Source organism: Penicillium expansum, assembly GCF_000769745.1.
Source record: "Penicillium expansum strain MD-8 chromosome Unknown contig268, whole genome shotgun sequence".
NCBI classification, from domain to species: domain Eukaryota; kingdom Fungi; phylum Ascomycota; class Eurotiomycetes; order Eurotiales; family Aspergillaceae; genus Penicillium; species Penicillium expansum.
The window spans coordinates 65816-78373 of record NW_015971324.1 but is presented as its reverse complement, the minus strand read 5'-3'; the positions used below and the strand labels follow the sequence as shown (position 1 = coordinate 78373).

Sequence of the window (12558 nt, the reverse complement as noted above, 5' to 3'; positions counted from 1 at the left end):
GCCTTTGGGTGGATATTTACGGGGTTGGAGCAAACACTCACCGATCTCATCTCGCTGTACATTGAGCTCAAGTGATGGGTGTTTTGTTCTGTCCTCCTCAACTGCCACTACACCCATGTAAATCCCAAGCCCTAAACCCAAGCCCTACATCATCCCACTTCTTATCATCGATAAAGCCAACCCGGGATATAATTTCTCCTCGCACGCTCATAGGTGGAAAAACCTCTAAATCGGAGTTGCTACGAGAACCCGTCCACTGGACGACCTCTGGACCTAGTGTTACTAGCTACGTAGTATGGGTCTTATTAGAATCCTACCCCACTAAATAGAACAACCACCCCACGCTGCCCAGACTTCATTCTTTTCATCGTATTGATTCGCTTCTCGGGCGATATCGAACCCCGAGTCTTGCGCTCTGATTCCTCTCAGTTACCAAATTACCCGGCGGAGCGGGTCCACGGCACAATGTCCGACTGGAGGGAAACAGGTGTATACCGTCGTAGTACGTAGTGTCACAATGGATTTGGAGATTATATCCCGCGTAGGAAGAGTATGGAATGTTTTGCGCTCCCCGCTAGGGTCTGAAAATTAGTGGCGTTGATATACACCCTCCTCCCCGCTTGTTTCCTGGTTTCTACTTTTCTTTTCTTATTTTTTTGGTCTCCCTCGTATATACTGCTTTGCTGTATTCCAAAGAATACATAGTCATTGACAAAGACTTCTTCAGACCAATTGCTTTATCCTTATCACAATGCCTTACCCCGAAGAAGCTGAGGGCTTCCAAGTCGATGGACCTAACAGCTTCACTCAGTTCCACAAGCGCCACGTATGTGCTTTTTTCCGTGTGCTGGTTAGGATATGCGCTTACTTAGATTGATTGTGATGAATAGTTCAAACTGAAGCCTTTCGGCGACTATGGTGAGTTAGACTGTCGGTGGCACTATGCTTCTCTCTGATTCTAACCGAGTATAGATGTCGACATTAAGATTGAGGCCTGTGGTATTTGCGGCAGTGATGTGCACACCATCAGCGGTATGGTAATTCTGTTGAAATGCCAAGCTGAAGCACCGGCTAATGTATTCTTATAGGAGGATGGGGTGAACAAAAGTTCCCTCTGTGCGTGGGTCACGGTACGTATCTAGAATGAGAAGAAAAAAGCCTGCTGTTCCATGCTAATAACCATCCTAGAAATCGTCGGTCGGGCAATCCGTGTTGGACCTAAGGTCACTCTGATTAAGGAAGGCGAGCGCGTTGGCGTCGGCGCGCAGTCCTACTCTTGCGGCAAGTGCAAGCAGTGCCGCAACGACAACGAGACATACTGCCAGGTCGAGCCTATGGACACCTACGGCTCGAAGTGGGCCGACAGTGGCATCGTCAGCCAGGGTGGATACTCATCGCACGTGCGAACACACGAGCACTGGGTGTTCCCTATCCCGGACGCACTGGAGACCAACTCTGTTGCTCCGATGCTGTGCGCCGGACTGACGGCGTACTCACCCTTGGTGCGCAATGGCGCTGGTCCTGGCAAGAAGGTTGGAATTGTTGGACTGGGTGGCATTGGTCACTTTGGAATCATGTTTGCCAAGGCGCTGGGTGCGGAGACCTGGGCTATTTCGCGCTCTCGTGCCAAGGAGGCGGATGCTCTCAAGCTCGGTGCTGATGGTTATATTGCTACTGCTGAAGAGGGGTGGGAGAAGGAGCATTTGTGCTCATTTGATTTGATTATCAACTGCGCTAACTCTTCCGAGGGTTTCGATCTTGCGCGCTATCTGTCCATGATGGATGTTCATGGGCGCTGGATCAGTGTTGGTCTTCCTGAGGAGGAAGGTCAGGTCATTAAGGCTCAGAATCTGATCTCTAACGGTGTTCTCATTGGTGCCAGCCACCTGGGTAGCCGTCGGGAGATGCTTGATATGTTGCAGCTGGCTGCGGATCAGGGTCTTAAGGGTTGGGTAGAAGAGATTGCCATTGGAGAGGAGGGACTCAAGGAGGCTATGCTGCGCATGAAGAAGGGTGATGTTCACTATCGGTTCACTCTGACCGGATATGAGAAGATCTTTGGATGAAGGGGAGAGGTGATCAATATTTGAGAATTATGTATATAGTCGGTGTCAACATAGAAAACCAGGGGGTTAGAGGACTGGGGGGGTTAGGGGTGTTTATTCGAGGAAGTTTTCTGAAGAGATTGAAATCCAATATTTTCTCCAATAATACCAAAGAAGCCCAATTCAGGTTGGATACTAATATTAGCTATGTCTCAACAGAAAAACTCAGAAAGCCCTAAACGCCACCGAAGATGTGTGTGTAGTCGGTACTTGGATCCGCAGTACGTTTTGTCTTGACGATCCATGTCACAGTTACTCCGCACTTTCCAGGTTTGCCCCCCCCGACGCCTAAAAATCTGACGCAGGGGTGAGTACCCAGAAAGTATTAGATACTTTACTTTTATAGTATATTAACTACAAGATTTTAGTACCAGTGACCCCCCGGTAACTTGACATCCGAACCAATCACTCCCCCCCAATTCACCGCCCGATAACCCAGAGTCGTTCTGCTTTCTGAAATTCTTCCGCCCTTTTTTATCTCCTCCTTGCGCCTTCAAGTTTTTTTTTTCTTTTGTTGTTCTCTCTCTATAGTTCATTCATTAATCTCCTATTCCATCTTTTTTTTTCATTCTCTTGGGTCCTTGGAGTTCGCGAACGGTCGTTGATCTATACACTTTGTTAGACTTATCTCACAGAACTCCCGAGACCAACCGCCACATCGGTCGACAAACAATAAATAGACCAGATTCACCAAAAGCCTTGCCATTCTTTGTCCCAACAACCGCCGTCACATATTAGCCATCAGATTCATCCAATTATTGTTTAATTTGCCCTCGATATACCAACAACTTCAGTCATGTCGCCACGAGAGACTAACGCCACCTCCGCAAGGCGACGCCCCTCGTTGTCATTTCGTCCGCGCCCACGCACTGCAAGTCATGCCGCCCCCATGTCAAAAGAGCTGGCCTTAGATACATTGGAGCAGCCATACTTGATGGAAATATGCCAGGATGACCACGCACCAGCCGTGGAAGAGATAGACCCGTTCCCGAACGCGGCTCCGCGGCGCCGTGGTGCCAAAAGCTTTTCGAGTTTGAAGCATCCCGTGGATGGTTTGGTAGCTCTCGGCCGCCGATTGTCCGTTAGTCTTCGCCACAAGCCTTCCAAGCAAGCAATTCCTCTCGCCGAGGACATCAAATTGGTTGATGACGATGAAGACCGTTACTATCATCATTCGAGCCATGCAAACCATAAGCGGGTGGCCTCCGGTAGCTGGGATGTCCGGTCAACAAAACCACATTGGCACCAGGGCTACAGCGTCAATCGGCGCCCCTCTTTGAATAGTGTGTCTGCTCTGCACAGTTTCTATGCCCCTACCGCCTCGATCCCTGCCCCCATCCCGGGTCGTGGGCAGGCACCTCCAGTTCTGCCGAACCACAAGTCCGCAGGTGCAGCGGCCCGCGCTGCAGCTGCGGCGCAGAATGAGCAAATGGAGGCTGCGCGGGTAGCTAAGGCGGAACTAGAGAACAAGTTACTTGATCTGAGGGTTCCTCAGGACTCGGAGAGCGGTATTTGTATTGACATGCGCGATCGGTCGGATGTGTCAGACCCTGATTTGATGGCCATGATGCGACTCGGTAAGGATGAACCCCTTCCTAGACAGCGCGCGTGTTTTGCTAAACCTCTCTTTTTTTCAGATCCCGTGGCCCTGCTTCCGGCTGAGATTACATCACACATTTTTTCATATTTGGACCCTGATTCCCTCATGGACGCGGAGCTTGTGTCTCACACCTGGCTTTGTGCATCCTCTTCTCATGTTTGGAGGCACGTATTCCGCAATGCATATGGCCGACGGCCAGCAAGCGACACAGCCTCCAAGCTGAAGCTGTCATCTGGCTTAGGGAGGTCAATCCCGAATCAGGACTGGAAGAAAAAGTTCCTTGTTCGGCGCGCTCTTGATCAGCGCTGGAAGGATGGCAAAGCTGCGGCCATTTATCTCCAAGGTCACGAGGACAGCGTTTATTGCTCTCAATTTGACGAGTAAGTTAACATCAATCTGTTGATCCCGTGCACTACTAACAAGTTTGTAGGAACAAAATCATCACTGGCTCTCGTGATCGGACGGTTCGTGTGTGGGACGCACACTATCCGTGGTCATGCAAGAAAATTATTGGGCCACCTGCGGCCCGGACTTTCCGCCGTGGTCCAGTGAACAATCCAACTTCCCAGGCCACGGGGACCGCTCCCTTCATGACTATTACCCCGCCGTGGCCCACGCTGGATGAGACGACGGAAATTACGGCACCATTGGAGGAAGAATCGATATACCACAGCGCATCGATCCTGTGCCTGCAATTTGACGAGGAGATCATGGTCACAGGTTCTTCGGACTTTACCTGCATCGTGTATGACATCAAGGACGACTACCGACCAATTCGTCGTCTTTCCGGTCACCAAGCCGGTGTGCTTGATGTGTGTTTTGATGACAGGTACATCGTCTCATGCTCCAAAGATACCACCATCTGTGTGTGGGACCGAAACACCGGTGAGCTTTTGAGGCAGCTCAACGGTCACCAAGGGCCAGTGAATGCTGTGCAGCTACGCGGTGACCTTATAGTGTCAGCCAGTGGTGACGGTGTTGCCAAGATGTGGAATGTGATCTCAGGCCAGTGTGTCAAGGAGTTCACCAGCAAGGACCGTGGCCTCGCATGTGTCGAATTCAGTGACGATGGCCGGACCATTCTCACTGGTGGCAATGATCGCATAATCTATCAATTTGACGCAAATACGGGCGAGCTTGTCAATGAGCTCCACGGACATACGGGCCTCATCCGATCTCTGCATCTCGACAGCGCAAATAAGCGCATCATTAGCGGTAGCTATGACATGAGCGTCAAGGTGTTCGACCGTGATACGGGTGACCTGTCCATCAACTTCCCTGGCTGGACCACAAGCTGGATGTTGAGCGTGCAGTCCGATTATAGACGCATTGTTGCCACGAGCCAGGACTCTCGGGCTGTCATTATAGACTTTGGATATGGTCTAGACGGGATCGACTTGTTAGAGGAGTGATCTATTTGCATTTTTTTATATACCGCTTGCTCTTCTTCTCAGCGCTGCTTCTTTCCCTTGGGTTTGTTTGGTCATTATTATTATACATTGCTAGTGGGAGTTGGATATGAGGTTTTTATTATCTTGGGTACAAATTGGACCAGGCTGGAATATTGGCAGAATAAATTCTTGCTTTTCTTCGTTATGTCTACACACATCGCATCAGTGCAAAATTATATACCTAGCATATAGCATCGTATATCTTATGTCGTGACAATAACCTCAATTTCCAATCTCTTCAGAGTTAAGTCGTCGCCTGAGGCCATAAGGCAGCTACAATATCAATAGATCGACCATTTCTGCTGGTCAAATGTGTCAAATTCGGCAGCGGGGAAGGCGGTAGAGCCGGCGGTCAATCGGTTAAGTAGCGACGTATGAAGCGACAACTTGATATCTTAGGCGACCGTATGATGGTAGATATGATATATGAGATTTGACCTGTTGTGATGGAATTGTACCTCACCTGACCATGTAATAGTTTCATGCACCGAGGTAATATCTCAAGCTACGATATGATACCTCAGGTACACTACGACACCTCAGGCACCAAGACACTGATTAACTAATCTACTTGTGATTCGCCAGAAAAAGTGGGCTAGCGCCAGTGTGATCCGTGGGATTTAGCATCAAAACAATCCCTCTGCTGTTCCCCATCAACCACACAAGCAGAGACTGACAAGAAGTCCTGGTCTTGCGGTGTAATATCTTCATCCAGCTCTTTTTCCACTTAGCGCCTATTCCAGTCTCATCTTTCGCTTTAGCGTTTCGATTGATAACTATTCTACCCCACCATCATGGGTGAATCCAGGTTCGGCTTTTCTCCTATTCCCCGCCATCTCGCGACCAATATGGCCTTGCTGACGCCGATCGATGTATGCTTATAGACAGGAACTGCTGGCATGGCTTAACAACCTGCTCCAGCTGAACCTTACCAAGATTGAGCAGTGTGGAACTGGGTATGGTTGATCAATATTCTTTCCCCGACTTTGAACGGCCCGCGGGGCGACCTTTTTTTTTTGTATAGATCAGACGGGCTAACCTCTTATCTTGTCTCTCTATAGTGCTGCCCTCTGCCAGGTATTCGATTCGATTTTCAGTATGTAATCACCACGACTTGCGGAAATAATTGAGAGACAAATGGTCCCGTATTGGGTTATGGAACATATACTGACTGGTCTCTTTGTTCAGTGGATGTTCCCATGTCCCGGGTGAAGTTCAATGTGAACACTGAATATGCCTACCTCCAGAACTTCAAGGTTCTTCAGAGTATGTGAAGGCGGATTCCAAATCGACCAACGATCCCCTTTTTAACATATCCAATCACCCAGATGTCTTCGCCCGCCACCAGGTCAACAAGCCCATCCCCGTCCAGTCCCTTACAAAGTGCCGCATGCAGGACAACCTTGAGTTCCTCCAGTGGGTTAAAAAATACTGGGACCAGCACTATCCCGGTGGTGAATACGACTCCGTCGGCCGGCGCAAGGCCTCCGGCGCTCCTGGTTCCGTTGGTGGAGCCCCTTCTTCGCGCGCCCCGTCTGCTGGCAGCGCACGCCGTGGAGTGACCCCGACAACCGGCGGTGTCCGTCCCCGGGTTGCCACTGCGGCCAGTGGAGCGGCCACCGCTGCCCTGCAACAGGAGATCTCGACACAGAAGGAAGCGATCGCAGGACTGGAGAAGGAACGCGACTTCTACTTTGCCAAGTTGCGCGATATTGAGCTGCTGGTCCAGAGTGCCATTGAAGCCGACCCCGAGCTTGAAAAGGAGGAGGACACGCTTGTTAAGCACATTCAGGGCATTCTATACTCGACCGAGGTCCGTTCCCTTGACCTATTCGCTGAGGATCCCCCCAACTGACGCTTATGCGCCCCCCACTAGGAAGGCTTCGAGATCCCCGCCGAAGGAGAGGAGGTTGCGGCCGATGAGCTCGAGACTTTCTAAGCGAAATTGAGTTCCGGTCCGGAGAGGAGGAAAGACCCGTTACTAATACCCCCGCGTCTTTAATTCTTTCTTGTCTTCCTTCCATTAGTGTCAAATAAGACAAGCGCGTAGATATGGAGTCAAATGCATACATCCTATTTTTCCAGGGAGATAATGGGTGATAATGGTCTGACACTTAGGCTTAAAATAGGTTTATGGAGAATGGGATCGGCAAATGATTCGCCGTTAGTACAACATACTCCGTAGAGTGGAATCGGGTGGAGTGACATGGAGTGACGCACAATTATTTTCAGGAGAGAAATTGAATTCATACCTATAGACTCCAGACACCAAACATCTAAAGCTATCCTTTTATTTACATATATAACATATATAGTTATGCATGTAACCATCTGTCCCTTGCCTATGTAAATAGCCATTTGACGCTAAGCCGATGATAATTAAACCTGCATGGTACACTAACCCTAAAATGGACTAGTAAGCTTGGCTAGAACCTCATCTGGGTCCTGTCACTTTCTATTCGTTGATCTCACTGTACCTGGCGGTACCTGCGTTGACAGAGAACTGGCTTTTGTTTTCTTTTCTGAGGGTTCGTTGCCTCCTCTTTATGCAAGAAAGAGAATTAGAATTCAATTTTAGGACATCTTTCTCCCTGAAATCAGGCAGAAGGAAAAAAAAAAGAAAGGATCTGTCGGGCCCCGAGCCTAGTTCGTCACTAACACGGGTCGCATAGACTAGGCCTCGATAGGGGATTGTTTGGTCCAGTCTGGGTCTTTTTCCATCAATTTCCCGTTCCGCTTCTTCTCTTTCGTGTGTGTCTCGCTTTTTCATCGCTTTTGGGTCTTTTTTTGGGTCTCTTTCTGTGGTCTCCTTTTTGCTTTGCATTTTGTGTACATTCATCCTCTTGAGACTGAGAATTGCGACAGTGTGACCATACTCCCCTCAGTGCCCCCAACTGACCTGCTTACGGTTTCGACATATTAAACATTCTATATTCCTCTTTGTGGTTACATATATCCAAACACAATGGATTAGGACTTGAGACTGGACTCTCTTTCTTTCATACCACTCTTTTCGTCACTCTTTTACGCCAGGTATGTGTTGGTATCAGTTCGTTGGAAGCCCTCGATCTGTTTGCTTACATGGCGTGGGGCTACCCCCAATTGAATTCATCCATACTAACTCCGCTTAGTCGTTTGTACGATTGTCATTCCAAGGCTCCCTCCACTTAACTGTGCGCCAGATATCACGATATTCTTGAAGCTGCTATTCATGCTACACTTTTTTTGTTGATCACAACGTTTGGCCACCCTTTTGCCAACATCCATTCATTCATACTATCAACCGGGTCATTCTTTTTTCAGACGATCTATCAACCTTTCCACCCCAACGGGGGCGCACGCTAGACCGTGTTTTTCTTTCGTTTACTCAACTTTATCGGCCCCATTCTTCGCAATTCTTCGAAGCTCACCCTCTGTGAGGATCGTACATATTTTGTTTTGCTACTTTGTCTCGATATTACATTGTATGTGATTGGCAATTGACGTGGAAGTGTATGGAAAAATTGTCAATATGGCTCATGGTCATCACCGTCACTCGCGCATCGGCAATCTAATTAGCGCCAGGCGCCACCGGGAAGCCGAGCTTGATGAACAAAATGCGGGACCTGATCTATCCGATCAAACCCCCATCCTCCCGGCTACTGATATACTTCCGGATGAAAATTGCGACTCGAAGAACTCTATGTGTCTTGAACATGGCACAAACGAATCCGATTCACTCCTCGAAAAGCGGGCAGAAACAACCTCCGCCGAACCGACTAGTATCGAGACTGTATTGCAGATAGTCGATGCTAGCTCACAAACCCCCTTTCAATCGACTGCTACCGACTTTCCGATAACGATATCGGATTCTGCGTATGCCATCGGCACTCTACCGGGCTCAGACGGCTTGACTGCGACTGCGAGTGCAAGTGCGAGTGTCACCGCGGCTGCTAGTGTCTCTATAGATCTAGAGCTATTGACCTCACCGACAGCGTTGCCACTATCCGAGACGTCGGTTTCAAGCTCCGCGAACTCCACTCAAATTACTTTGACCACATCCACGAATTCCACAAGTCGACTTCCATCGGCATCAAGGTCTGCCTCATCCATAGTCATCAATTCGCCTGGGTGGACCTCGACTCGCCTCATCGCCCCCTCTAGCTCCACGCCCTCTGTTACGACAACATCATCCCAGGCGTACAATTACTGGTCATATTCGGGTCATACCTCCAGCTCCTCCTCCGCCTCCTCCTCCTCCGCCTCCAGCTCCAGCTCCAGCTCCAGCTCCTCGACGAGCTCGACCTCTAGCACAGACTACACAACCTCTTCATCAAATGTATATGTAGGCTCTGAGTCAACTAGCTCAGCGACTGGTACCGGATCCGCGCCGACTACAAGTCAAACGCAGGCCTCGGGGCAGGAGTCGACAAGCAATCCCGACACACCCAAAATCGTGGGCGGTGTAGTAGGATCAGTTGCGGGTCTGGCTCTCATCATCCTTCTTCTATTTTACTACCTCCGCCGCCGAGGATACTTTATGGGGAAAACTGGGAATCCGGCTATGTTAGGTGACGCGGCAGCTGGGGCTGGAGCAGGGGCTGGGTCTAGAGAAATTGTCGAGCGACGTGAAAGCAACGATCCCCTTTTCACCGCCTCGTACCTCGCCCCTGCATTCATGAAGCGCTGGCGTCAGTCAACGGCAACAGTCCGCTCTGGAAGCACCATCGACTCTGTCCCCAGCGAACGCGGGTTCCAAAAGATTTCGGGCAGAAAGCTTCCTCCCGTCTTCACCCACGGTGGAGACGGATATGGTGGCGGACTGGACGGCGATTCTCCCACCGGAGCAGGTCTATCTGCTACCTCACCAGCAATGGGACCAATGGGATCACCCTCCTTCTATGCTCCGCCCCCAAGCTCGCAATATGGCAGTCCCCTGGACTCAAATTTTACCCGTGAGGTTGAGGAGCCCACCCCACCGACACGGCCCAACCTTGTCCACCTTCCTATCTCTAACACGGTCAACGTTGGCACTCCCATCACTGTCACACCGGCCCACCCCGTTGCGCAACCCCAGAGTGCAGTGCCCTTCGCACCGTCGCGGCCGGATGGGCTCGGCCGCAGTCTGCATAGTCTCGACGGGAGTCGAAGCAGCCGCTTCACTGAGGTTATGGATCAGTAATTGCCAATGTTGCGACATGGGACATGTGAAATGATGGAAATGAAGTGATGGGTGGGGGGGCTCAGACCCTGACATCGGACTCCGGGGCTTGTCCCCGATCGTGCCTTTTTTTTTTTATTGTTATTATTTTTCTCTTCGATTCTTCCTCTTTGTGCTGCTGTAAAAGCACATTTCCTGTCTTTTGATTGTCATTTTGTCGTTATATTCTTTTTCTTCACTATTGATACCCCCCTCTTTCTATGTTCTCTCTTCTGCTTCTATTTTCTCTTACTTCTTGTTCATATTTCTCTTCACTATCTTCCCATTTAACCTTAATGTTTGCATCATTGTGGATATATTACTTTGTTCTCTTAGTGCGCCTACGTGTACACGTCAAGGCCCGAACAGTATCAGCTCGGGTAATGAATGTAATGTAAAGTCGTTGAGCTTCATGCACGAAACCTTGTGCATTTCCCATGCGTGTAGATGGCTCCTGACAGAAATAGTTCAAATCTTGGACCGCTTACTATATGTAGATGACACATGCCTGTCGCGGAATTTCCAAGGTTGCCCAGGCGCTCATCAGCTGTGTAACAAACCTTGCCTCGCGCACGAATCTCACCATATAGCCCGCCCTGCATGCTGACCACGTGCCAAGGCCGGTCAGACTAATATCTTTGCAGACCAATGTCATCTCTTCTAGGACTACTTCATCTGACATGATACTACCGTTGTGTTGCCGTCTGAGACCAGCTAGCTACTCCTGCTGCAGTTGAATTAGATATTCCTTTCCATGGGCCTAGCAAGTCGGGAGACATGACTTTCCTCGAGCTTTGCAAAACTAGCCTCACTTCTAAAGAACATGCTTTTCAAGCACCCGATGACCGAAGTGGAGGCGGAGCTTTCATGGCATACACCTAGAAGCAGGCGCAAACCCTGTTCAGGATTCGCATCAAATGAGGCTCATCATATTGGCCTCTTCTCAACCTTATCTGCACTTGCGCGTCCTGAGACCATGTTTGGGCTGTATTTCCTGTTATAGCCACTGTCGGTTCCCTAGATGTTCTGTACGAGTACGAGTGCTTCTGCCTAGCCCTTCAAAGGCCTTGGAATAGCCTTTTCTTGGAGTGAGTTCACCCTGTATCACTGTCACCTATTGCACTGCCCTTCTATTGCCAATCTGGTTATGTTTCTTGCCTCCTAGGTCATACTAGAGCTCATGAGTCTCCAGCCATAGTGTTAGCCGCATCGCCACATTTTTAACGCACCGCCACAAATACGCCACTAGGCGATCTTCCACCCCTGTCCTCCACGCTCCTTTCACCCTGATACCCCATCATTAAGGTACTACGCAGTACGGAGTACGAATTACGGAGTACTCCGTATAGCTTAGTGGCTTGCGAACTCAAATCATTTCTGGTGTGTGCCTTGATAGGTGCTGTTAGTAGTGCCGCGTGCTCATGATGCGTGCAGTCTAGCCGCCCATCAAGTGGACACCTACCCCATCATCAGCAACCTAGAACACACCCGATCAAGACCCATGATGCAAAGAGTCTCCTCTTTGCCTCCTTACTTGCGCTCATTGTCAAACAATAATGCCAATGCACACACACAATTGTCGAGGTGAGGTATCCCGAATGATTGGGTCGCCCGCGAGGCGCAGCAATAGCCTATCCACAATGACAAAGCCAAAATTGATCGTAACGCCCTCACATTGGATACCTGAGTTTGGCGTAACGCTATTCGACAGTCGCTGGATCCCAGAATTTAGCTATGCATGTCGCATGGACATGAAGAAACGGGGCTAAATTTGTTTGAGAAAAAGAAGGGCGCTTACATTCCTCAGCTTTGGAGGGGAATGGGTGCCTATGAACTTCGCCTTCTTCTATAACCTGATACTAGTCCTTCATCAGACACGGACTCCGTAGGTCCCCTGTTCTAACTAACCATAGATTGCCGCTTGCAAATTCGGAAAAGGGGGCTGTGTCTATATCCGCACGGGGTAATAAGTGGCACTTCCTGGCACCACTTCAAGACTATATATTATATTTTACTTTTTGATCGCTCAGATTCTCTCGAGTGGATATTAAATATCCCTCTTATACTTGGCATTACTTGCAAAAAAAACCCTCGTCGCGAATTGCCAGAAGAAAATCGACTAAATCCTCGGCATCCTGGGCATCGTACACAGCCCCGTTGGAGAAGAGGGGGGAAAAGATAAACAAGGGCTCGCAACCCCGGCGGCAACACGAGACAATCTCT

General features: G+C 49.5%; 4 protein-coding genes across 4 annotated transcripts; all 4 read left to right on the top strand.

Annotated features, from left to right (window-relative positions):
* Positions 1-751: 751 nt before the first annotated feature.
* On the top strand, positions 752-2066 carry PEX2_077300 (NAD(P)-dependent alcohol dehydrogenase; the record flags this gene model as incomplete). The annotated part of the gene is made up of 5 exons (XM_016745000.1): positions 752-826; positions 891-918; positions 973-1032; positions 1089-1130; positions 1189-2066. 5 exons carry the CDS (start codon positions 752-754, stop codon positions 2064-2066), a joined length of 1083 nt encoding a protein of 360 aa, XP_016597918.1.
* Positions 2067-2901: 835 nt separating this feature from the next.
* PEX2_077290 (F-box/WD repeat-containing protein) lies at positions 2902-5117 on the top strand (the record flags this gene model as incomplete). Its single annotated transcript, XM_016744999.1, has 3 exons — positions 2902-3682; positions 3743-4085; positions 4136-5117. The coding sequence occupies 3 exons, from the start codon at positions 2902-2904 to the stop codon at positions 5115-5117; spliced, it is 2106 nt and encodes a 701-aa protein (XP_016597917.1).
* Positions 5118-5950: 833 nt separating this feature from the next.
* Positions 5951-7095, top strand: eb1 (microtubule-binding protein BIM1; the record flags this gene model as incomplete). Its single annotated transcript, XM_016744998.1, has 6 exons — positions 5951-6028; positions 6078-6112; positions 6218-6252; positions 6345-6422; positions 6485-6969; positions 7033-7095. 6 exons carry the CDS (start codon positions 5951-5953, stop codon positions 7093-7095), a joined length of 774 nt encoding a protein of 257 aa, XP_016597916.1.
* A 1572-nt stretch (positions 7096-8667) lies between these two features.
* On the top strand, positions 8668-10317 carry PEX2_077270 (uncharacterized protein; the record flags this gene model as incomplete). The annotated part of the gene is made up of 1 exon (XM_016744997.1): positions 8668-10317. One exon carries the CDS (start codon positions 8668-8670, stop codon positions 10315-10317), a length of 1650 nt encoding a protein of 549 aa, XP_016597915.1.
* Positions 10318-12558: the final 2241 nt, after the last annotated feature.